This window comes from Symphodus melops (genome assembly GCF_947650265.1).
Source record: "Symphodus melops genome assembly, chromosome: 14".
Taxonomy (NCBI): Eukaryota; Metazoa; Chordata; class Actinopteri; order Labriformes; family Labridae; genus Symphodus; species Symphodus melops.
Window position 1 is genome coordinate 25,142,814 of NC_136704.1, and position 25,099 is coordinate 25,167,912.

Genomic DNA, 25,099 nt, shown 5'->3' on the forward strand with positions numbered 1-25,099 from the left:
TACCAGACACAACGATCGTCTGAAACAGACAGTTCAAACTGTTATTTTGGTCTTAGATTTCCATGCCGCTGAGCCGAGCCTGAGACCAGGAGGAGTATTCAGCTTACGTCTTGTCCTCCTTTTTTTTATCCTGCTGCAGACTTTATTTGTTCTCAATAGCGTAAGACACTTCAGTATATCAGAGTCTTTACTTTAGATATCCATTGCAAACTTTCATGTTGTAGGCAGGATCGCTCCAGTGAGAGTGACCCTGGAGGTCAACATTGACTGATCCTGTGGAAGCCAAGGCTTCAGACTCAAATTCAAGTTTTGGAGCCATGAGGACCTGAGACTTGACTCATTGAGCTCTGTGATTTTTAAAATATTGCAGAAGAGATACGTGCAAAACAAATCCACTGGACTAAAGAGCTACAAAAAGTCCACGGGCTGAAATAGATGTTTAATAGTCTATTTAATTAAGACGTAAGTGGTAAAAAGTAAAGATAGATAGATAGATAGATAGATAGATACTTTATTGATCCCGAGGGAAATTAAAGGTGCAAAAATGTGAATAAACAAAAGCAGTATTAACCCCACAAACAAAATGTATGGCTATATCAGTGGCTCCTGAGGGGGCTCGAGAGGAACCAAGAGAGGGTCATAAGAGGCTTTCTATAAAACTAACAATACATTTTAAATAATTTATAAATGTAAACTTTATGCTTTATTCTAAAATATATTCAACAAATGGTTTAAATTATTTTAAAAACGTTCAATGGAAATTCAACTGAAAATACATGTACAGAGGCTGTACTCTGGGTTCGAATCCGACCTGTGACTCCTCGTACCCGACTCTGTCTCTCCCTGATATCTGACTTTATCTTCTCCTGCCACTAAAATAAAAGAATAACCAGTAGTGTAGTGCAGTGTGTATACACAGGTACAGTATATTTATTTTTCAGTCTCCCCACTTACTTCTAAATCCGCTCTGATTCACACTATTCATTGAGTGACAGTTTTCAGAATGGTGAAGCGACAACCCTTCCCACTCTGTCTCTGATGGGGTACTAACAACATGTTCATCCTTGGGGACACTTAACAACTATATTTTTATGTTTATTTATATATTTTATTTTATTTTATTTTTTATTTTTTATTTTTTTTGGGGGGGGGGCAAAAGAAGAGTATACCCTCTTTTTCAGTCACCACGAGTAATAACCCTCACTCACACACACACGCGCGCGCGTGCACACAAAGAAACGTGTAAGTTTGCACAGAACAGCAACAGTGTAGGTGTCTGCTGCTCTTTACACACAAATATGGTGTGTCTTTTTTTAAGTGTGTACATGCACATTTCTTGCAGGACTTCAGGAGCACCTTATGTTACCCCTGAACAAGATATTTATATTGATTGATTAGTCCACTTTTATTTCTTGTATATTTGGGAACTATAATTTAATTCCAGCATGTGTGGAGCATAGACTGTAAATATGAAGGTAGAGATGGACAAACAAGTCGGTCAGTAAATGTTTTTAAAGACTTCATGCAGCTGTCGTTAGTGCCGCGGACTGATCCGGGGGGGAGCTGCAGGACTTTCCCTCCCACAATGCACCTCCCCTGCACGTCCATGTTTGTCCTGATGTGGTGCTGGGTGGGAAACGCTGCTTCTGCTCCTGCATACTAAAAAACACACAAGATCCCTCGCCATATACACCATTGTGGCGACATAGTGAACACCAGATGCACTCTGTGGTTTTATAGTCGGACAGTACGCCATGTCGGCCAACGCGCAGGGTGAGTAACGCCGTGTGTTAGCGTGTAGCTAAGTTAGCTCAACACCAGGCCGCGTTCAAAGCCTTAACTACGAGGAGCTAAGCTAGCTCAACATGAACTACGAGGAGCTAAGCTAGCTCAACGTGAACTCGATGTTGTAGTAAATGTTTGTATGGTTACAAAACTATCGTGAAATATCATTATGATGACGGTTAATGTAGTAAATCTAAATTTCCTTTTATACTCACTGAATGTTTGATAATGTCGAAGCTAGAGGTCGCTAGCTTTGTTGTTAGCATCTACGCCTGAGAGTGTTTCATCAAAATTATGGTGGAAACGTTTTCTGCATGGATAATAAGATTAAAGATTAAACTGTTGTACTTTATATTTAATGTTGAAGTTACTCGTTTAAGGTTAAGGTTACTGATTAGTTTGAAAATAGAAATAAGAGCTAGCGTAATGTTTGGGCTTAGGGTAAGCTAACGTTAGCCTCAATGATAACACCGTTTTCATACAAGCATTTAAACGTGATGAATTACGAATTTATTGTTTTGTGTTTTAAGTTTGTCTCTTAAGGTCACCACTTTTTTATTTATTATTTGTCCTCGGTGCTGAGGTTTGGGTTAAATTGGCGCTGACGTCACGCTGCGTAAGGACAGTCGGATGACGTCGTTACGTTTTTTTTTTATTCCGTTTTTGTTTTTGATTTATTAAATTTATCAGAGGTCACTTAGTACCATAACACTTCAAATCAAAACTCTGTGCTTTTACTGGCCAGGTGTTGCTGCATGTCTGGACATATTTAATTATTGTTTTCTTCATTTATATAATGTAAACATGTTTGTACTCGTAGCTGTTTGCTTTTACTTTCTGCTATTGATGCTGTTTATATTCCTGTTTTTGAGCTGTGTGTTTTGTATACTGAAGATTTAACATGTTTGTATCATAGGATTTAAAATTGTATTCCTGGGTAGACAATCAGAATCAGAAATACTTTATTAATCTGGTGACAAACATAGAAAAACAAACAAGCAACAGGGCAGTGATACAAACATTAAAATTAATGTTCACAATTTTCTATTAAAAAGGCGTAAAATGAAGGCCTGGTTCAGACGTAGGCAGGCATTTTTCTGGTTCTGTTTCTGGTCATTAAAAACTTTGGTGATTAGCAGAGACGCCTGATTGGCCGACTTTGTAAATGAAATGAAATGGACGTTACAGAGATGGCGAACATGTCTGCATAGTGACGTAGATGGATTTTCAGAACTGTGTTTGGACAGAATAATTTTTTAAAACCTCTGTTTCATAAAGAACCCGTCTACCTTTAAGGCGGAGCGTCTTTCTGCAACACTTCTCAGTTTACATGGATGCCTGTTTTCCTCACTAGACTAGATTTCAGAACCGCAGTAGCTCAGTGAAATATCTTCCGGCACAGTTCTTTGTGGATTGGAGCCAACAGTCTGTTGTAAGAGACGGTTTGCTGAGAATGAATAAGCAAGTCTGACCTTGACTGAAATACACTTTAAAATAATCCACAGTCTGTTTTGTGATTTTATCATTTCACGTAGACGCCAGAGACAAGTACCCCCGTCTAACACCTTTGTTGTACGCAGCCTCCCTCAGGACTAATGTCGCAGCGTAGACACGTAATGTAGCACACAAAAAAATAATATTTGCACTCTTGCATGATTCGGCTCTCAGAGTCATTGCATCCCTAATACAGTGCTGTTGGTACATGTGCCATTGGTGCAGAAGTTTAGCATGTATAGGCATTCTGTTGCTGGCCAGTAGGACAGACTGATGTCAACCCATAAAGAAGGTGCTGCATTCAGGTGCTGTAGAAAATGAGGAATATCTCTGTAAATAAGTCATATTTGAATATGACCTCAATTCAGCAAGCCAGGCACTCGATCCTTTTCCGAGTGTCCAAGTTTTTATTCCATCTTGAGCTGCATTCATTTGTGTTTTCCAACTCTGAAACTCTGTTTTTTTCCCAATGTGTGCCTCGCCACACGATGCGGGGAATGCCCGCTGCTTTGAAAGGTGACACGTGTAAGGATCCCCGTCTTGTCTTTCTGTTGCAGATTTTGACTTTGATGAATATGAAAAGCCCGGGGCTGAGCGTTCACGCAGGAGGAGAGGGGATGAAGACGATCTCGAGAGGTAATGCTTAGTTTTATGTTCTCAGGATTTGACAACATGTTGTAATTTCATCATTTGTTTTCATCATGATGCTACTTGGAACAGAGAAAACTCAAACTATACCACACTTACTTATGGATTAAAAACAAGTCATTTATTAATTCTGGAAAGAATGCTATAACTTCATTTTATGGTTAACCTGTGATTTGTGTTTTTCTGCTTCAAAGTGATTTGGAAGAGGAGCTGTTGGGGGAGGATTGGCTCTCAGGTAAAAAGGTAAGAAAACAAAGCTGTTTTATGACACCATCATTTCAGGAGGATTCTCCACAGCGTGAGACTGTCTTTATTCAGACGGCTGCTTCTCGCTGCAGTATTTACATGCCGGTGACTTTTTAGCCTTCAATCTAGTAGAGCTGTAGTGGAGGGACGAAGTTATCACAGAGAGGAAGTATAGAGCCGTTACCGAGGTGAGACAGGATCAGCGGGGGAGCGGTGTGTGTGTGTGTGTGTGTGTGTGTGTGTGTGTGTGTGTGTGTGTGTGTGTGTGTGTGTGTGTGTGTGTGTGTGTGTGTGTGTGTGTGTGTGTGTGTGTGTGTGTGTGTGTGTGTGTGTGTGTGTGTGTGTGTGTGTGTGTGTGTAGAGCAGAGTGCTCTATATGACTCTATCATGAGAATAGGTGTGTTTGTATCAGTGCTGCGTGTAGATGTGCAGAATAAGATGGTGGAGAACAGGAAACAGGATGCAGCAGGTTGATTTGAGCACAGTCGGTAGAGTTAACGCACCGTACGTCACAGGACAGAAACGTCCCCTCCCACTCGCTCCTCACGTCAGCTTACTCTGATTTTTCTGCAGAAAAAAAGTTCTGCTGGTTCTAGTGAGAGAGAGAGAGAAACATACGTCTGTTTGCGTTCACACATGCAGCTCGTCCTGCAAACATCGGGAGTGTGAAAACGCCATCGGTCTCTCTGCTTTGGTTGCTTTTTATTTCACTGCTTGATGCTTAAAAACACACTCTGCTCGCCCGTGTGCTTCCTCTCTATACATGTAATCGGGGATGGTATCCAATGCAGTGGGTGTTAGTGATGGTCGAACATTTAGAAGATATAGAGGTGGACTTGTGGCAGGTGGCTCCTCCACAGGGGGAAGTGTTGATGTGAACCGAGAGGAAGTAAAGTGGACAAAAAAGAGCCCTGTTGACCTGCCCAGATTGGCTTCACCACATGGGAATAGAGCATCCTTCGGGGTGGGAGGTGGTCCCCTGCCCCCACGCCTCATACACGGACAAACAACCAAAGAAGTGTACGATGTGATTTCTTTTTTTAAAAAGTCCTCCTGTCACGTTTTGCTTCAGAATCCCTCAGAAGTGTCCGACGAGGAGCTGAACGACGACCTCCTGCAGAGCGATGAGGAAGATGTGAATATGAGGTACGTTTTTGTTTTAACGCTTCAACTTGTGCATCTTTTTTTTTAAACACGGATGAATCTCACTGTTGTCTGTTTCTGTTTGTTCTTCAGCGGCCAGGATGTGAGCCTGAACGCCACATTCACCTTAGGCACATCCTATGAGCAGCAAAACAACGTGCAGGGAGCAGACTACACAGATGACGTGGTGAACCTGGGTGAAGAAGGGGATGTCGGCGAGGAGGGGGGCTACCAGCAAGAGGGGGAGGAGTACACGGAGGAATACAGCCAGGATCAAATGGATTACACTGGAGAGCAGGCCGAGGGTGATGATGAAGTGCTAGACATCCAAATCAATGAGCCCTTAGACGGTGAATTTCAAGTGAGTTCTCACATTTGCTTATTCACATATAGAAGCTGCAAACACACACATACACGCACGTGTCCTCCAGCCCCCTTCCTGCCTGACTCTATTGTGTCTGAGAGATAATGTCTGTCTCCGTCTGGGACATTCAGGATCGAAAATCCATTCAGGTGAAGGAGAGATGTTGGTCGGTGATTTTGGGCAGGAGCGGATTCATTATCTCGCCCTGCCAGTTCATTTCTCCATCCTGCTGACAAAGTTTGTGTTTGACGGCTTGTTTGGCACGAGGTGTCGCCTCCTCATCCCCGTGCCATTGTGACCTTGGGCCTGTGTCTTCGGGGGAGTAAGAAGCCGCTTTGTGTCGGGGGAGATGTGCTGCCAATCGGCGGAGGTTAATGTGAGGGGCTTTTATCTCGGGCTTTAGACGCGATCTGATAAAGTCTCATGCAGGTGAAAAGATTATTGACCTTCCCGAGGACACCCCATACAGTTTTCTAATGATTGATGCCAGTTTTCCTTTCATTCCTTTCCCTTCCCTCTTAGCCGGGACTAAGAGGACCACAGATAAGACCAGATCCATGTGCAAATGTCCGTTATGCTCCATTTAGCGAGGTGTGATGGTGTTTGGCACCTGACAGAGATATATTAGCCTTCGTCCCCTCTCCACGCCACAGATAAGACGTTGACCTTCTGACGGAGGGCGTGCAGCACGACTGGGCGCTTATTTTGTGTTTGGGGGTAAACGCCTGCAAGCGTGGGCGTGAGTCTATCATGTGCAATAATAAGCCGTTCACGAGGTCACGTGACCTTGCCTTGGCCTTGACATTTTGCTCGCCACGGTATTCATTGAGTTGTGCGTGGAACAGTTTAAAGGATTAAGCGGTCGTGTTCCCTCGGGGGGCGCGGCGGCCTGTCCGTCCGCCTTGTTGTTCTTCTTCTTCTCTGCATCATCGTGCGCTGCTGTTTGGCAGGTTAATGGAGCGCAGCACCAAACACGTCGCTGTGACCTACAGTCTGACCTTATTTAGGCGATGAGTTATTGTCGGAGCGCGTTACGCTGATGGTTATTTGGCTCACCGGGCGGGAAGTCGGACACCAGCATGAGAAGCTGCTCGGGTTGTTTGGACGTAAAGTGTTTCCCTTATGAAGCAGCAAAAAGTGATTTGTCATCGCCTACAATCTTTACGCCTGGGTGATGTTTTCATGAACTCGCAGCGCGGCCGATGACGGCGTGATTTGCGAGGAGTCAGTCAAAGATATTTTCACCATCATTGAACTGAGGGAGAAGTGTGTGTTTCTTTTCTTTTTTTATCTGTGCCTGCTTTTCTGTATATCATGTCAAACATTTACATCTCATTGAATTTCAAATGCTGTCAGGAATAGTAATGACGCCCGGCTCCCACTGTTATGGTAATGTGGGTCGGGAGGGGGGCTTACATGGTGTCTCCCTAAAATCCTCCCCATGACATTTTAATGTTTGCCTTTACGCTCCGTTTGATTTTTGTCTTATTTTCCTTCGATGTAAGGCCACATTTAATTTTGTTGTGACCTCTTCAACTGATCGGTATCATCTGTGTGATCTCTCTTAAAGGATGACGATTATCAAACCTCCTACGACGAGCCCATGGATGGACATGGAGTCCAACAGGAGGCGGGCCCCGAGGCGGAGGAGGAGGATGTAGCGCAGCAGGAGGAGGAGAATGAAGACACAGCCGAGGGCTCTCAGTTCCCCGACACAGAGGAGGTACGCTCCGTATCGATAACACCTCCAGCACTCGCTCCACGCTGACGACTGATTCCAGCTGTTATCAGGATGACTGAAATGTTTTAAAGTCTGATTTTATCTCAGTATGGTGGTTTAGAGATTTAAAGGCAGGGTCGATCATTTTCTTCAGATTCTGGTTGAAATAAACACTTTAGGTCCTGACTGAAATTGATAACTCAGGTTCTCTGAAAAAGGAACAAAGAAAATCAGTTTTAAGTCTGTAAAAACGTCAGCCACGAGGTACCAGTCTGATGAACCAATCACACGCCTCCCTGCCTCTCTGCTCGCTCTCTAATCCGCAGCATGTCACCGATGACGCCGTTTATACTGCGAGGTCGTACTTGGCCGTTTTGAGGAGTAAAATAATTGACACAGTTTGCACGTGATGAGCTGGATATATATGGGGGCGGGGCTTCTGAGGGGGGGGGGCAGAGCAGACGGCGCACTGAGGGAGTGAAGACTCTAAAATGTGTTCAGCTTGCTAATTGATCAATCAGCTGACGTTCCAGCTCAGCAGATATAAGAAATAAAGATTCACTGCGAAGCACGAGGAACACGCCCACGTTTGTCTCGCCATCTTTTCTTCAAAGCGTTTAGCGGGCCTGAACTTTGTTTCTTTTTCCGACCTCTGGGAAATGTCTCCAGGGTGAAAATGAAGCTGAAACGAAGGAGGAATCTGACGAAGAGGACGAGGACGATGAAGGGTCTGGTCGCATACGCTTCAAATCGGAGAGAAAGGACGGCGCCGTTGCACGTTTGGCTGATGCAGGAAGTAACAGGAGGAATATCCCGGAAACACTAGGTACGACCTGCTCCTGAAGGCTGTCCACGTTGTTTACCCCGAGCACACCTTGCAGTGCGCCCTGAAGGAATTTATTTAAATTCTCTTCAAACACATGAAGGGAGAATCCTCATCTCCAATGGTGGTAAAAGATGCAGATAAAACAGGAAGTGCAATCAGTTTTAAAATAATAATAGATATGTAAGAAATAGAGTAAAAGTAATGCGCAATAATTTAAAATCACCTAAAAATCAATCAAATCAGAAATGAAAACTGTTCCTGGTTAATCAGCATGTTTTTACTGATTATCTCTCTGTTCCTCTTAGAACTGTCGGAGAAGGCCAAACGAGATCTGATGCAGTTCGAGGAACAAGAACGCCAGAAGAGACAGAATCGCTACGGAGGCCGAGGGAGAGGAGGATTCGGAGGGAGAGGAGGCAGAGGAAGAGGAGGCTTCCCACCGTTTGGAATGACGGATTTCAGAGGAGGAAACCGAGGAAGAATGAACGACCAGCGACTCCCCCTGATGGGAAACATGGGCATGCAGGTAAGCTGCCGGCGAGCTGCCTTAAGGCCTCCGAAGCTATAGTCGCTAACGCATGGAAAGTGTCGGCGCTCTCGGCCCTTTATCACTGTTGATATTTGGATTAGAGCAGCATTTGGCAGCCATCCATTTAGACAATCGTACTAAATTGTTCTTTGCCCAGGATTTAGTTCCTTTTATTATTCGATGTCGCTCCAAGCATTTAATCCTGTGATTTACACGGCTCATCAGTTCACACAGGACCATCTGAAGGACGACAAACGTCAACATGTGACCTAAATAACAAAATGTAGAAAACTTTCATTTTCATGTGACCTCTGAATGACTTTGTGCGTTTAAAGCAGCTGCTGTTCTTTATTAAAGGAGCAGTCTGTAGCTCTGCCCCCTAGTGTTTAAAATGAGTACTGCAGTCTAAACTCTAATCGTCACAAAGAGCTGGCTCCGCCCCCTCCTCTCACACAGGTCAGCATGTGGTGGACACTGTAGCTTCAGTGTTTAGCCAGCTCTGCATGTAGAGACACTGTAGCTTCAGTGTTTAGCCAGCTCTGCATGTAGAGACACTGTAGCTTCAGTGTTTAGCCAGCTCTGCATGTGGTGGACACTGTAGCTTCAGTGTTTAGCCAGCTCTGCATGTGGTGGACACTGTAGCTTCAGTGTTTAGCCAGCTCTGCATGGGTCTGTAAAGCTTTCTGCGTTCTAACCTCTCTCCATGTTTCATCTCCAACATTGATCCTAGTTTGAGCAGCTTTCTGCTGCTGGAGCTTATTAGAAACATGCAGAGGCTTTTTAGCTCGGGTACAATCACTTCTATCTGAAGCAGTTCCACTGCCCGCTTCCATCGCTGCAACACCTGTTCACCTGATAACTGCTCTCATATCTGGCAAACCCAGGGGCGTCCAAAACGGCCTTCAAAGCCCCGCCTACCTTCTCTGGTCCAATCAGATCCAGAGCATTCAGGAGCAGAATCTAAAGTTAGAAGGAGGACATACTGGCTGCTGCATTGTTGTCAGAGAAGCTTCAACACAGCAGGTTTCCTTCATGATCACACAGGAAGAGAGCAGCTCTCTGATTGGTCCTCTAATTTAACCATCATAGGTTGTCAAATCAACACTGGTGTGAGAAATGACACGACTGACGGACGGCATGCCATCATCACAAACACTGCTGATTTTCGTTAATGAGCTCGTTCTCTTTACAACACGCTGCGTGTTTAAGTCGGTCGCTGGCATGTTTGTTTGTTTGTTTGGTAGCTGAACCAGAGCGAGTGGCCAATTATCAAGGATCCATTCACCTGTTATAATTATTCTTCACTGAGCAGCAGTAGCATCTCTGAGTGATATTTGCAGACTGCTTCATCCAACGTGTAGCCGTGCACGTTTCCTGTATCCGTCGTCAGTCCTGCGGTTGAATTGACTCGTTGATGTGTCGTCACGTGAGCGTCTGCGAGCGCTGGAATCAGATAAAGAAATATGTTTTGACAGGCTGTCTTGGTTTTTCCCTCCTCTCCGTTTCCCCGTCTCTTTCCAATTAACAGCAATCGTCCCGCATGCCTCCTCATCAGCTTCATCAGCAGCACGCCCAGCAGCATCACCACCAACCCTCGCGTCCAAGAGGACCCCATCCCTTCCAAGACCACGGGCGCCCGCTCAACCAGCAGCCCCTTCAGCCCCTCATCCCCCCGCACATGTCTCACCGCTCCCCGCCCATGCGGCCCCAGATGGAGCCACCGCCACGAATGATGAGCTCCCCGCAGCCCAACTTCCCCCAGCATCACCAGCAGCAGCAGCCGCCGCCGCCAGCTCCCAAAAACATCCATATTAACCCACATTTCAGAGGGCCGTCGTCCTCCTCGGTCCAAGGTAGGAGCATCAGTTGTTTGGGTTTCTCTTATCTTGTTTTTTAATTCTGCTTGTAAGATGATGTAAGGCGTTCATAAATACAATGTTTTATTAGTATGAACTTGAATTTCCCTCAGGATCAATAAAGTATCTATCTATCTAGTATTATTAGTTTCTGTGCTTTTCGTGGCGTCTGTTTTAGCTGTATGGCGTTTGCACTCCTCCTAGCTCTCTGAGTCTCGCCGCCCGCCTTCGCTGGTCACTCGCTGACTTTAAGAAGTCTTTCGATCAGTCGAGCGGTCCACAGGGCCGCCGCTCTCTTCGAGTTTTGAGCTGATGACGTTTAATAGATTATTAAAAAGCGGCGCTGCCATCCTGGCCTTGCGTCGCCACGTTTCCTCGCAGGAGGACGTGCGGCGTGTGGCGGCGGTGCAGTTTTCAACATTTAGTGTTTTTCACTCTCAGCTGTGATGATGATAAACACTGTTACTGGTTTACAGCTTTTTGGATCATAACGTATTAAAGATGTTTCCTGTACGCCGGGTTATTCTGTGATAAGTTAACGTGACCGTCTGCATGAAGTGGCGTTCGGCGTGGTTTGAGCAGCGATTGTGGAGTTAATCAGAGAGATGCTGAGAGGAGGTGTGTGTGTTGCTGACAGTTATCCTCACACTGTCCTGAAAGGTGTCTGGATTAGAACGTCACCGTGTTGTTTGCTTGAATGACGAGTGAATAGCGCTCTCAGACAGTAATGGGTTTATCCTCCATTTTTTTCCCCTTCTGTGGTCGCATCACCATTTCATTCCCTGAGATTGGTTTATCTGGCCTGTCTGTCCAGGCCAAGATTGAAATTTTGTTAGTAAAGCGTGGTAGCACAGATGTGTGTGTGTGTGTGTGTGTGTGTGTGTGTGTGTGAGGGGGGGGCGGGGGGGTTTTGCTCCTGAGAGTAGGACTGGAAAATCGGGGATTGCCTGTGGTTATGATTAAGCGTGTGTGTTTGTGTGAGTGGCTGATTCCACTCGAGTGTTTCCCCGTTTATACATGTCACTCAATTAAAGCCACACACATTAGTTCTGTTTTTTTTTTTTTTTTTTTACCTCGTTCTAAATCAAACGTTGCTTTGTTGTTGTTGTTTTGTGTGTTTTCACGTCTTTGTGGTCTGAACTCGGCCGTGTAAAGATGTGAGGCGAAAGTCTAACGTGGAATTTAACATGTAAGCCTGTGGAACAGCCTTCAGCGTGGAGATGTCTAATGGGCTCCTCCCTTTCTGCTATCACCACCCTCTCTCTGCCTACTGCCCCTCATTTTCATCCCCCCTCTGCCCCTCCCCTCCTCTTCCTGCCCTCCCTCCCTCCCTCTCGATCTCATTGCAGTGCCCTTGATGCCTCCTGCTCAGAGCCAGCCCAGACCTGCTGTGGGTCCTCAGAGATTTCCCGTGAGTAGCAGCTGCTCCTCTCCCTCCCTTTTTTTTTCGCCTCACTTTCTCTGCCTCTCAACACGGTTTGCGTCCCCATTTTTTTTTGTGTGTGTGTGTGGGCAATATCATTACAGCAATTAGACCGCCTGCCCCAGCCAAACACTGTTAAAGCAAATCTGTAAACACTGATACGAGTCTGGCTGCACAACTGGAAATGCGTGATAGGGGCTTTAGGCGGTAGACTTTTGGAGGTCGGAGCTGCAGGAGCGGGACTTAGTTAGCAACTCTTCATGGATGGACTGGGGCTCAGACTAGCCAGCTTGGCACATAATGGAATTTCCAAACCAGGATATACTTCCAGTTAAAATTTACTTTCCACGAGTTTGTGTCCCAAAGGCACCGAGACCTTTTTGAGCGGTATTTTCATAGTAATGAAACATAGTGGAGGCTTGATGGGGGCCTAAGTTGAGCCTCTTGCCTTTTAGCGCCGCGTATTCTGAAGGTCTGGATTTCGTGTCAGAGAAAAGCGTTCTTAAGTCAGTTATTTCCTGCAAGAAAAGGTCCTTTATTTGAACCCATCCAAGAGATGACGGACATGCCTTTAAAGTAATTACTGTATCCAGGCAAAACGGCTCGAAAGTCAGACAAAGTGCCCTTAGTTACTTCTGCTTAATGATGCCCAGGCATCAGGTGCTGCTGGTGCTGACTGACATCTTCCTGCAAAGTGCATTTTGTATGGATTTATGCAAATTAGCCATTGGGAAATAGCTGCAACCAATTGCATTCTGTTGGATTTACAACCTTTCTGCCAAATGAGCCGGGCTCGCACATCGATGTCAGAAAAAAAAAACAAGAAGAAAAGAAAGCAATAAAAACAAAGGCATGTTTATTCCTTCAGCGTCGGTATTGTGCCGCCGCCGCCGCGGCTCCCCCGAGGTCGCTGATAGTGCAGCGCGCTGCTAGCATGGTTTATTTAGCCTCTTATCTGACAGCGGGCCGTGGGGTTTGGAAGTGGCGTGCAGACGACTGGACTGATGAAGAGCGCAGCGTTGGACCCCCCTACACACACACACACACACACACGGCTGTCAATCGCGTTTTTTGGCCGCCGTTGCCAAGGACACAATTTGAAATGCAGGTGACATAGCAACCGGCTACATTCCATTTAGCAGTGGGCACCTGATTACTCGTGATTATCATACATTATCATCCCATCAAATTTAATTGTTAAAAGAGCGGGCGGGCGAGCGGAGGGAGGGAGGGAGGGGGGGTCATAGCCTCTAGTATCACTACATTAAAAAAAAGAAGAAAAAAAAAGACTGGTGGAGACCGCTTTTGAAATATTAATCTCAGTGCCAATTAAAGTTATTTGAATATTTAATCTGCTTTTAATAATGACATTCAGTTTAAGCACACAGTGAAGATGGCGCACGCCACAGTGCTCGCGACGTTCTGATTGGACGGACTTTTTATTGTTTGGTTTGTTGCAGATTTTTAGCTCTTCTGACGTCTGTATCGTTATCTTTAAGTAAATAATAATACAGTAATATAAACCACAGAAACAAAACAACGCCCTGCTGCTGTCATAGTCAAGACCCGACTAACCGAGCCCAGAGCGAAACATCCTCATCCTGTGTGCAGGGGGCGTGTCACCGCGTCACACCAGCCGTTACCGCGGGATACAAGTCAAAACTACAAATGACTTGAAAGCTATTTGTTGTTTTAGAACGAGGCGTTTTACTTCTAATCGCAGAGATGACGTGGAAGAATCGGCGATCCGTGCAGGTCTGGATTCCGTCCAGACTCGGACCGAGACCAGAAGGTGTTCTTGAGGCCGGACTTCTACGTCTCTCCACCTGCACATTTCCTTTCTTTACAAAACAATCATTTGACCTTTGACCCGTCTCCATTCTGATCGTGTCTCTGCTCAGCCTGTTTATGGAGGATTAACAGGGAGAGGATGAGCTGTTATTTAAGAGGTATTATAACAGACACCAGAGTCCTCTTTGTGCAAACCTGCCTGTCTGACCTTTTAAAAACGGTACGAGCGCACCCCTGTTGTGATCCCGCTCCCCGTCTTCGTAAGCCCCCTTTGATTAACTTTCTGTTAAGCAAGTTTTTGAGACTGTGGCCTTCGAGCTCTCGAACGCCTCTCCTCTCTAAACACCGCTACGTAGCAGCGGAATAAAGATGGATTAAGCCTTGATAGCATCTTAAGTAATTTACAAAAGGCTCGGAGGAGGCAAGAAGCCCATTTGTGGAAGTGCCACGTGTTGAATAGCAGGTTAATTTTTCAACAGAGATGGATGCTTAAAAGAATAAAGGAGACGGTTATGAGGGGGATTGGAATCCCAAGGAGGGATTAATGGGTTGTTATCTGGTTTTCCTTGGTAGATAGATTGGGAGTAACGTGCCTGCGATGATTAAAAAGCGGTGGAACATACAAAGTGTTTGAAACAAAGGTGAGGGCTCTCATCCCTTCCTGAAATACCCGTTCCTTCTACGAGCTCTTAGAAGGTTTATCAACAAAGCCTGAGGTCGCCTTAATGCACGTTTGCTCGTGTATTCAGGCTGAAGGCTTTTCTTTCACACCGCCGTGCATATTGATGTTTATAACCCCACCATTCTGCGTCTTTTTAATCACCCCGGCCTTTCAATTACAAGCGCTGCCCGCTCAATGCAACAACAAAACAAAACAAAAAATCCCATTTTTCATTAGTTTAATTTGTGATCATGGAGCTCCCCCGTATCGCCTGTCATGCGTTGAGGTTTGCCTTCTTCCCAGGGTGCGGGAGACTTCCAGCAGCACATGTCGGGTAATTTCGGCCAGCCCCAGCGGCCCCCTCATCACATGGAGCCCTTCAGGAACCAGCCACCTCAAGGCCCCCAAGACAGGGAGCCCCTCTTTATGGGAGGTGAGTCCTGCACCCGAGCACTGACAAAGCTCTCTTAGCATATTTAATCCTATTCGACATCACCTCTGGCGGTGTACCTACAGGGTATGCTGCTAGCTTTCTGCCGCTCTAATAGCAGCACTCATGTTAAATGCATGTGTATATATATACATCTGAATGAGCCTTGGAATCTGCATTACACATTCTGATTCACTGATTTCCCTGACAGGGTTAACACACACAGCTGTATGAAACCCACTCGCTTGTCTACATTGATCGCCCTCTTTGCACCTTGTTCTAACGTTTTTTACACGTTGCATCTTGAGAGAGAGTTACAGATGGATTCAAATTGGCTCACGAGGCGAGTGCTGACATCTCTGTTGTTTTTTTTTTTTTCCCTTGCGTATGTAAAGAGCGCACCGAGTCAACACGGTTTGCCGGGCAGCACATGTTTGATCACCAGGGCCCCGGGCCCCTCATCAACAACAACCACAACCTCCATCATCAGCAGCAGCTGCCCGGACCGGGCCACATGGGCTTCGGCCCGCCCGGACCAACCTTCAACCAGCCCAACCCGGGTCCACTCGGACTCTTTCCCAGAGAACCCCAAAGACCCAACATCCCTCCTCATCAGAGTCACCAGGGGATGGTGGGCTTGAATCAACAAGGAGGCCCGCCAAACCAACCCAGACCCTTCATGGGCCCGCGGCAGCCCTTCGGTCAGCAGGGGAACCTTTTCCCCCCGCCACAGGTCCAGTTTGGGATGCAGGTACGACTACGAGTAAGTGATTTTGTACAATCCATTCACGTGTGTTTAATTGTGTGCATGCTGTGGCGAGGTCTCACCTGGAGCCTGGTTAACACCCGGACACTCAAATGTCTGACTTTGAGTCTGCTGTTTTATCCTGAAACATTACTGAAATGTTGTGCGGCTCGAGCGAGGACAAGAGTGCTCTTCACACGAGTGAACTCGACTTGATATCATATTCACTGGCACTGAAGCGTTAAGGAGAAAGACTCGTCTGCCTGCTTTTTGTGAAGAGACATAGACAAGAGCTCCCTCTAGTGGACCAGGCTCCTGTTATTTATGTGGATCTAATACAAGAGGGCACAAGATGTTTGCAGGGATGAATCAGTGTTGATTTATATAAATGAAATAATGCATTCTGTAATACACAACTCTGATCTCGTTGTTTATGTTTTTTCATTCTCCTGATCGTCAGGGCTTGATGCACGGCCCTCCTGTCTCCCAGCTCTCGCACCACGACCCCCTGTCCTCCCATCAGCCCATGCACCAACACCAGCAACACCATCGGCAGGAGCTGCCGCATCATCATCAGCAGCAGCTAAATGTCAATGAGCCTCGCCCCATGATGCACCACGGCCAGAATCCCTTCCACCAACAGCAGGCGCACGGCAGCCCCAGGCAGATGACTCCGCGCCCTCAGAACCCCCAACATCGAAACATGGCCAACAGGCAGAGGATGGTGAGACGTTTACATCTCGCTCCACAGAACGTTCATCAAACGTCATCATTTTACACCCTGAGTGAAAACAGCGTAGAGCGTCAGATTGATTCACACTTTGCCCTTTTCTGCAGAACGCCCCCGTCTCCAAGCAAATGCAACAGCGCAACAGCAACCTGCGGGAGCTCCCCGTAGCACCTGGCAACGCCAACGTGAACAGCGCCCGCCCCGCTGCCAACGTCAGGCCCGTTGCCCAGGCAACGCAGGGGCCGCGTCCCGGGCAGAACGCTCAGCAGGCGCCCGGCAGCGGCAGAGGAAGAGGCCAGATCGCAGCCAAGCCCGAGCGGCCCCCTGGAGGAGGAGACGGCAGGACGGCGGTGCGAAAGGAAGTCCCGAGGACGCAGGCCAGCACGGCGCCACAGGTCAACACGCCGTCTGCACGCATCACAGATCCAATCATTCACATAAATATGCTTTTTTAAATTTGATATTCTCCTGAAATGACACACAAGCCGTCTCTTTAACTGCTAAATACAGTGACCTAGAAATTGGAAGCTCAGCCGAGCTTATTAGTGTGCAGAGAAGCACTGCCGTTTATTAAAAGCCCAATCATAAGGTCGTTAATGACTGCAGTCTCATTCCATTAGAACGAACAGATCAATACTGGTGCATTTTCCTCCCGGGTTTTGCCTTTGATTACATCGGAGTGTCAAGCCAAGTAATATGGTTCAAAAAGGACACAGCAGCACATGAATACCCTTCCAGTAAGCAGAGACGCAAACTCGGATTGTAATTTGTTTTTTCTTCTGCTCGCAGGACCCCAACGAAGACGAGGAGACGAGGCAGTACCGTCTGAAGATCGAGGAGCAGAAGCGCCTCAGGGAGGAGATCCTGAGGAGGAAGGAGATGCGGCGGCAGATGCAGGCCGGCGAGAGGAAGAAGGAGCTGCTGGACAGGCTCAATTCCACGTCGAGTCAAGGCCCAGCTCCTTCACCCAATCAGATCTCACAGCCAAACCAGCAAGCAGCACTGCAGCCCGCTCCACCACCAGCACCCCAACCGCCTCAGCTACTACATGAACCAAGACCGCAGCAGAGACCGTTTCCCCAGAGGACTCCTCAGTCGTTAAAGAATCCTCATCTTCCCATCCCTCCCAACGGCGAAGCTCAGACCCAAACGCCCCGTCCAAACGTCAAGGCGCGTCTGCAGATGCTGAAAGGTGGCGCCCAACTGCCACAAACCCCCGGAGCCCGTCAGAATCCCCAACAGCTGCAGCAGCAGCAGAGGAACACGCCTGTGCAGAACGTCAGCAGACCTGGAGCTCAGATCCAGCCCCCTCTAAAGACCCTACCTGTGCCCCCCTCCGTGGGTCCTGACCAGGCTCCGGGACTTAAACCTGGAGCTAAAAGAACTGTGATGCAGCGGACTAAGAGCACGGAGTTCGTAGAACAAGTGGTGCCACAAAAAGTCCGGCTGGTCAAACTTTCAGGAGCGGTAAGCTTGTCGGGGGGTTTTTTTTCGTTTTCGTCCACGCGACATCTTCCTAGTTTCACTCCGACATTTATTTGATACTCTTGAAGCAGATTTGAGCCTCTCGGGGAAACGACAGGTTTGCGATGAAATGCCACTGATGTCTATTTTGTAATCCAACAGATATCTAACCTATGGGAATGACAGGCGGATGTGTGTGTGTCACTTTGGCACAATTGATTTGTTAAGTTTCCCGCCCTCAGCTTTGAGTTCTGGTATTTAAGTCACATTGCCTGCACTTACGTTTTACCTTTAAGAACACAGACGGGTATTAAGAGCGCAGACTGACATTTATCCGCAGAGTACGGGACGCCTCGTCGCCGCTCTTAAAGGTCGATATCCTCTTTTAAGGACAGAAGAGTATCCTGTAAGAGATGATGGAAACGTCAACAAAGTGCAGAATCACTATTTATACCGCCTTCTTAAGTCTCTTCTTCTTTGGCCTTTAATTACACATTAATGCTATTGGAAAGCCACAAAGGCGGGCGTGTTGAACACTCCGAGTTGTCGCTGATGAGACGTGTTGGTGGGATGTGATCGTGTTCGGAATAAGCCGCTTTTTGACTCCATCCCTGAGGATCAAGCCGCCGAGCCAGAATCTGTGTCTGTCTGCAGATGAAGATAACTGGGTGTCAGTGCGTTAATGGAAACCAGCGCCGAGCTATCTCATGTGCCGCATCTTTGAGAGAGAAGAGGGGGAGTGGGCGAGAGAGAGAGAGAGGGAGAGAGAGAGGGAGGGAGAGTAGCCTATAGCCGAGGTGAAAAGAAGATGCTCCCTCTCACACATTGTTCTCCTGTCATCACCAGCAGCCTGACAATGTTATCTCTTCTTTTCCCATCATCCCATCTCTCAGGTGCACGGCAACAAAAGCATGCCAATCCCAGGCCCTTGTAATTAATCTTTCTTGGTTGAAGGGGGGGGGGGGGGGGGAGTAGAGGGAGGGGGGGGGGGCGGAGGGGGTTGAGCATAATACCTGTGTAAGAAAGTTGCCACTTTTGAGGATTTGGATTTGTGTGGCTTACGCACACAGATAAGAGGCAAATTATATTTTCATCAGGGATAATACAAAGCAATGCACGACACAAAAGCTGCAGGAGGAGGAGGGGGGGGGCGAGGGGGGGGGTACACATCAAGCCGCTGTCGTTTCAGTGTAATGCAGCTTAGCATTTGATGGGTGCAATCAGGAGCTGTGATTTCTATAGGAGGGATTAATCCATTTACTCTCGACTGGGGACAGGTCAGAGATATCGCCTCTTTTCTCCCCCCTCCCTCCCTCCCTCCCTCCCTCCCCCCGTATTGATCTGTCACATCTCTCCGCTGAGTCGGGGAAAAAGACGACCTTCAATTCCTCCGCGCGCGTCGACAGAGTTGAGCTGTGACTTTATTTGATAATGAGACCATCACCTTGTTGGGCTGATCTTTATTCCCCACAGATCGACGGCGTTCCCTCTCCAGCCGTGTTTCTCCCCGTGTCCGGGAACGCTCGCCATGCCGGAACTCTGTGATTGATTGGTTTTGATTATTGTGTCACGCGTGGACACAAAGCCGTGGTGGAAACGTCCCCGTGTTATTATCAAGCGTGTTAACGTTCAAAACGACCCGATTTCATTCGGAGCCGTGTCACGACTTTGGACCGGACTCGATTATCAGAGCCGATGACCCCTGCACCTGAAGGTCGTTCAAACTGGTGATGCTGATTTTATAAAAATATAATCTGGGTTGAAAAGTACTCGCCTGCGTCTCCGAAGGATGCAGAGGTTCATCACGCCTGCAGAAAACATATGAAGCATGTTACAGCATCCTGCTCTCTGTGTGTGTGTGTGTGTGTGTGTGTGTGTGTGTGTGTGTGTGTGTGTGTGTGTGTGTGTGTGTGTGTGTGTGTGTGTGTGTGTGTGTGTGTGTGTGTGTGTGTGTGTGTGTGTGTGTGTGTGTGTGTGTGTGTGTGTGTGTGTGTGTGTGTGTGTGTGTGTGTGTGTGTGTGTGTGTGTGTGTGTGTGTGTGTGTGTGTGTGTGTGTGTAGAGTAAAAACAAGAAATAGGAGTTAAAGGCTTGCAGTGTTGTTGCCATGGTTACAGGGATCAATACTGTTTGTTTTCTTCACTGTTAAGAGGTCACGTGACCTCCCAGCTGAAAATGAAGGGAAGCTAAATTAGTGCTTTCCTCTCTCAGTTTGCGAAGGGGCCTGTCGCTGCCGACACCCCGGCTCAGCAGCAAGACGCCTGGCCGGCAACGCCGCTCAACCAGGGAGTCCAAAGGAAGGTGACGGTGACGGGACAGCAGCCACAGGGAGCAGGTGTGGCGCCGCAGGCCGGCCGAGGGGGGGCGGGCAGCTCACCGCAGAGCAGGGTGAGTCCTCCTACACCAGGAACTATTTCTGAAATAAAAGGAGCTAAAATGTCTCCTCTAAAGTTGTCCTGTGCCTCTGGCGCCTCGCTGGCATTCGGGAGACGTAGCGATGGAGCGGCGGCGGTAATAAGACAGGACAGTATGCCAGGTGCAGGAGTATTGACAAGCTGAGAGCGCTGTAACACGGGGGCCTACACCGGGTCCCCTGGCCTCTCTGCACGCCTGTCACCAGCAGGCTGCTGTCACACTTCCTATTCTCCCTGACACTGACAGGGTGAGGCACTCACTATAACGCTTGCATGGCTCCTCTCCCTTTCATGCTCCCCCGCCCCCATCACACACACACACACACACACACACGCATATATAGATTCTCCCTCTACCTCCCCCCCCTCTCTTTCTGGGCTCTCTCCCTCCTCCTCCTCCTCTGCAGCTGAGAAAACATACCTCTCACTCTGAGGCTCAGATGAAGATATGCCGTCCCACATGCATCTCGCTCTGACGTTGATGCTCTATGTAGAAATATGATAAGTCAATCATGTGAACGCCTGCCGTGTCTGAGAGAAAACATCTCCTTTTTTACATTTCACTGTGTAAAGCCTTATGGCTGCTACACACACACACACACACACACACACACACACACACACACACACACACACACACACACACACACACACACACACACACACACACACACACACACACACACACACACACGCCTGAATGCAGAATTAAAACATCAACATGCCTGTTTGAGCAGTGAAGGCTCCCGTGTAGGTTTTCGCCGCCTGTTTTGTGGTAGAAGATGACACTAACTTCTCACGCCTGGCGTCGGTGCAGGTGGTGGTGTCGGGCCGGGGTCGAGGCAGAGGTAGAGGGGTCGGTCAGATGGGTCGAGGTCGCCCGGCGTCCACCAGACAGAGCCCGAGAGGTGCAGAGAGCGAGCGCTGCACTGTGTCCATAGAGGGCCTTTCCTCATCCACCACGGACCTGCAGCTGAAGAACCTGCTCCGGTCCATCGGGCCCATAGAGGTCAGTACCTTGTTCATATCTGCAGATCCTCTCAAACGACCCAAAGTCAGAGCTGTTACTGAAGCGGTGCAGGTTATTGTGTGGCACAGCGCCCTCTGTGGTAGAGCGCAGGTAGGTGAAGGAAGTGGGCGTGTTCGCTCGCTCGCTCGCTCTCGTGCAGGAAGAGGTCGATCTCTCGCCGGGCTGAATGTCTTCAACCGTCTGTGTTGCAGATGTTTAAGATGATGCCCCAGCAGAGGAAAGCGGTCGCTAAGTTTTCCAGTCCTGAGCACGCAGCGAGCTTCCAAACGAGCTTCCACAGGTAAATCCATCGTCTTCTTCTTCTCATGCTGCTCGTGTTAAACCACGCTGCAATACAACATACGTGTGAGACGGTGGTTCCAACATTGTCATCATTAACTACACAGGCACATGATTGATTTGTCCCACATTGACGTGTCGCTGATTGATGGATGAGGAGCGTAGAAAGAGCCGGGGGGGGGGGAGGGACTTCCTGCTCTCTGACCCGGCGCAGGAAGTCATCCTGCAGACGTAAAGTCAGCCGCCGCGCTGCTGCACAGGAGCATCATGCACTCATCCACCTGGAAGAACTGGGCGGCGAGCGAGGGATTCTTCTTCTTCTTCTTCTTCCTCGTCTGCCATGATGTCACCGCTGGGAGGAATTCAGAGACTCTGGGACACTTAATCCTACTTTTAAGATATTTGAACATTTTACACGGACGCTCGTTAGAAGTTAAACTGGGATAATGGTTGCTCCCGTCTTCAGTTACATCCATCACCCGAGTGAGACAGGAAGCTTCGCACACCTCACATGACAAACCTCCGTCGTAGTTTTTTATTATTATTTTGTGGCTCGCTGATTTGAGTGCAGGAGACGCCTTTTCACACACAGCAGTGAGCGTGGCCCGCCTGTAGATGGCAGTATTGCAACACTCATGCTGATGTGTGTTTTCCAAACTGAAGCAGTGTTTCAGAGCACCAGTGTTTATTTCTTTTTGTTTTTTTTGGGTGAATGGCGCCACCTAGTGGAGGCCCAGTGTACAGGCAGATATCTCCCACATGATGGCGAGTCTCAGAGCAGGATGCAGAGCGGGTTGGTTGAGGGAGTCGTACGTGTTGGAGGATCAGTTGGATGGCTGCTTCAGGATCAGATGGTTTGGACTTCATGTCGTTCCTTCTTTTAACGCTCAGCTGGAATCCGTCTTGTTTCGTCCGTCTGTTCTTTTAGTCGTTTGTGTGATTATGGAGAAGACGTTTCTCATTCGTGCTTCGAGGCGGAACGACTCGTTCAGCTTTATTTTTTTAAACATTATTTTACATTTAAGCGTGAACGTTGATGCGTGTTGATGTTGGTCGTGATAGCGTGTTGTGCACGTTTGTGACGGGTCAGCTGGTGGTGGACGCTCGTCCTCTCAGTCTGTGACACTTCTCTTTATTTAAATGTTCTTAAAGTCGTCAGCTCGCCGGCTGTCTTTTGCGTGCTCCTCAGAGCGAGCGGCGCTGTAAACACTCCTCGCCACACGGCGCTAAATGAAAGACGTCCAGTCGCTGAGTTTTATGCATGAGTGTAGATGAGTGGCAGGTACGGGAGGGGGGGCAACCATTATCCGTGTAGTGATCATGTACACACAGTAGTCCGGAGCTTTCCGTTGAGGTATTGTTTACTGGAGTTGTATAGAGTTGAACTTTTTTATATAAATATACGTAAGGATAAGCTAACGTGTCCTGACATGGATCATTTTTACGAGTGTTTTGTTTCCAATTCAGATCCAAAAAGTTGAGATAATTATTGGACCATATTTCTGTTTCTTTACGACGTTTGACAAAAAAAAAAAAAACACATTTAAGGGAAAAAGGAAAAAAAAATCCAAACAAAGAGTGAAAATAATAAAAAGGTGGCCAATGTACCGTGAGCATGCAGGTATGTGACGCCGGTTCAACCTTAGCCCAAAGACGTGTGCTTGTGTTTGATGTCCTCGGCTCATTTACTGATCCTGCTGCTTTGTTTTCTGTTTGAAACCAACGAGAGCTGCTCAGTGAGCTCCTCCTGCAACACACACACACACACACACACACACACACACCACCTCGTAAAGATGGCTGCCAACGCCACTGACCATGGGAGTCGTTTCGCCGTTAGAAACGGTCGTGCACTTTAACTGTGACGTCATACCGATGTTCAGCTCGCCGCAGCTCCGACCAGGCGGAGTCACCGAAGAGAAAAGCACTTTAACTATTATTTAATTGACCCAAGACGCCATTTTTTTATTTATTATTGTTTTGTTAGTAAAGCTGGCGAGCAGCGTCAGCCTGTCTTTGGATCACGTGAGACCAGCTGTGCATCTCCATGACGTCACATTTGAAGTCCTGGTTCTGGACTTGGGAACACATGGGCTCATGTTGACGAGCGCATGTTGAACCAGCTCTTTAAATTCACCCGTTTGGTGGCGTTGTCCTCTTTAGCTCAGTTTCACTCTCTCTCTCTCTCCCGCTCTGAAGCTTCCCGAGGCTTCGGGACGAGCGAGGCTTTTTGTAAACCTTGAAGTTGCACGTTTTTGTTTTTGTAAGATGTTCAGTTGTTCTTCATGTTTTTTTGTTTTGACCTGAAACTTGTGTCTCTGAGGTTTCCTGTGAACTCTTCTGACCCGACTGTATTTTCATGTTTTTGTATTTGTGTTTTTTTTAGAGCTGTGGTTCAATCCTGTGGATTTGATAAGTCAAAGTATCGGCTGTGCCGCTGGTAGTTTTACCCTGTTCTGAGACTTCTGGTCTTGTAATGACACCACAGATTCATATTGAATCTTTTTGTATCTTAATGTTAAGATAAAAACACTTTTAATATTTAATGTAATTCCCGTAGAGGAAGTGGCGCTCTGTCGCCGCCTGTGTCGTATTCAGACATGTTAGCGTGTTTTCATACGAGACCTTTCCCTCCATGATGGCTGCTGATGTCTCGTATGGACTCGCTTCAGGTCGCTACACTAACCTTGGATCTTTTCCTCCAGCAGGTCCGTGGCGGCGTGGACGGTGGCGGCGCGTTGCAGAAATAACGACTCGATTCTCTCTTGGTCTGCAGGTCTGGACTCTGAGCGGACCATGCCAAAGGTTTAGCATGGACTGTAGCGGGCCGTCGAGCCATCAGGCAGAAGATGGCCGACATTTGAGTTGGTGTAAATATTCCCATCACGCTCTGCTGAGTGTGTCGGGTCGTTTGAAACCACTCGGAGCGTGTCTTTCATCTTTGATAGGAGTCACTATAAAAACCATGAACCCTGTTCCAGACCCGCTCAGACCGCCTCGTGGTTCTCAAATGACCTGCTGTTGTCGTATTTAAGAGGCGGAGCTTTGATTGCTAAACCTTTGGCATGCTCCAACGCGTGGTACTTCCTGGTTTGAAGTCACGTGGACGTCGTGTATTAACATGTTGATTCCTCCGCAGCCGGCTGACGGAGAGCACGCGTCTGTCACTTTAACACTTCAGACTCTTTTTGCAGAGTCCGGCCTCGGATGGAGACTTGACTTACGCTTCCTTCCCTCCCTTAAGAGACGAGGGGGGGGCGCCACGCTCCCTCCAGAGCTGCTTTTCCTGCCTCCGCTGTTCTTCCAACTTGCACATGTATGACCATTTCTCTTCTTGAACCTAAGACTTCTGTATCAAGCAGGGGGGGGCCGGCTGGATGGAGGTTTCCATCTGTGTGACTGCAGCCCGGCTCACAGAGCAGACCTCACTCTAACGCCACTTTATGGCTTTCACTGCACCAACAGTCGTTCCTGCTTCTTGACTCTGACTTTGGTTGGATTTTTGAAAAAAAGAGGACGACTG

The 25,099-nt window shown here is 47.7% G+C and overlaps 1 protein-coding gene and 1 long non-coding RNA gene across 3 annotated transcripts in view; one reads left to right on the plus strand and one right to left on the minus strand.

The window, feature by feature from the left end:
* LOC306834663 overlaps positions 1–2,466 on the minus strand; it is a 23,227-nt gene extending 20,761 nt beyond the window's left edge. Inside the window, exon 1 of the long non-coding RNA XR_013780516.1 lies at positions 2,001–2,466. This is a non-coding gene — a long non-coding RNA (uncharacterized lncRNA). The remainder of the gene's footprint in view (positions 1–2,000) is intronic.
* On the plus strand, positions 1,466–23,221 carry rbm33a (RNA binding motif protein 33a). 2 transcript variants are annotated; one of them, XM_079360703.1, is made up of 19 exons: positions 1,466–1,773; positions 3,837–3,915; positions 4,122–4,170; positions 5,246–5,319; positions 5,410–5,677; positions 7,251–7,403; positions 8,070–8,226; positions 8,532–8,752; positions 10,284–10,608; positions 11,961–12,022; positions 14,790–14,919; positions 15,312–15,667; positions 16,122–16,385; positions 16,499–16,786; positions 17,181–17,858; positions 20,065–20,241; positions 21,085–21,276; positions 21,489–21,577; positions 21,684–23,221. In XM_079360703.1, the coding sequence occupies exons 1-19, from the start codon at positions 1,755–1,757 to the stop codon at positions 21,730–21,732; spliced, it is 3,630 nt and encodes a 1,209-aa protein (XP_079216829.1). In that variant the 5' UTR covers positions 1,466–1,754; the 3' UTR covers positions 21,733–23,221. The 2 variants fall into 2 exon arrangements, with proteins under 2 accessions (XP_079216829.1, XP_079216828.1); XM_079360702.1 differs by having other exon boundaries at positions 1,467–1,773; positions 15,312–15,679.
* The last annotated feature ends 1,878 nt before the right edge of the window (positions 23,222–25,099 follow it).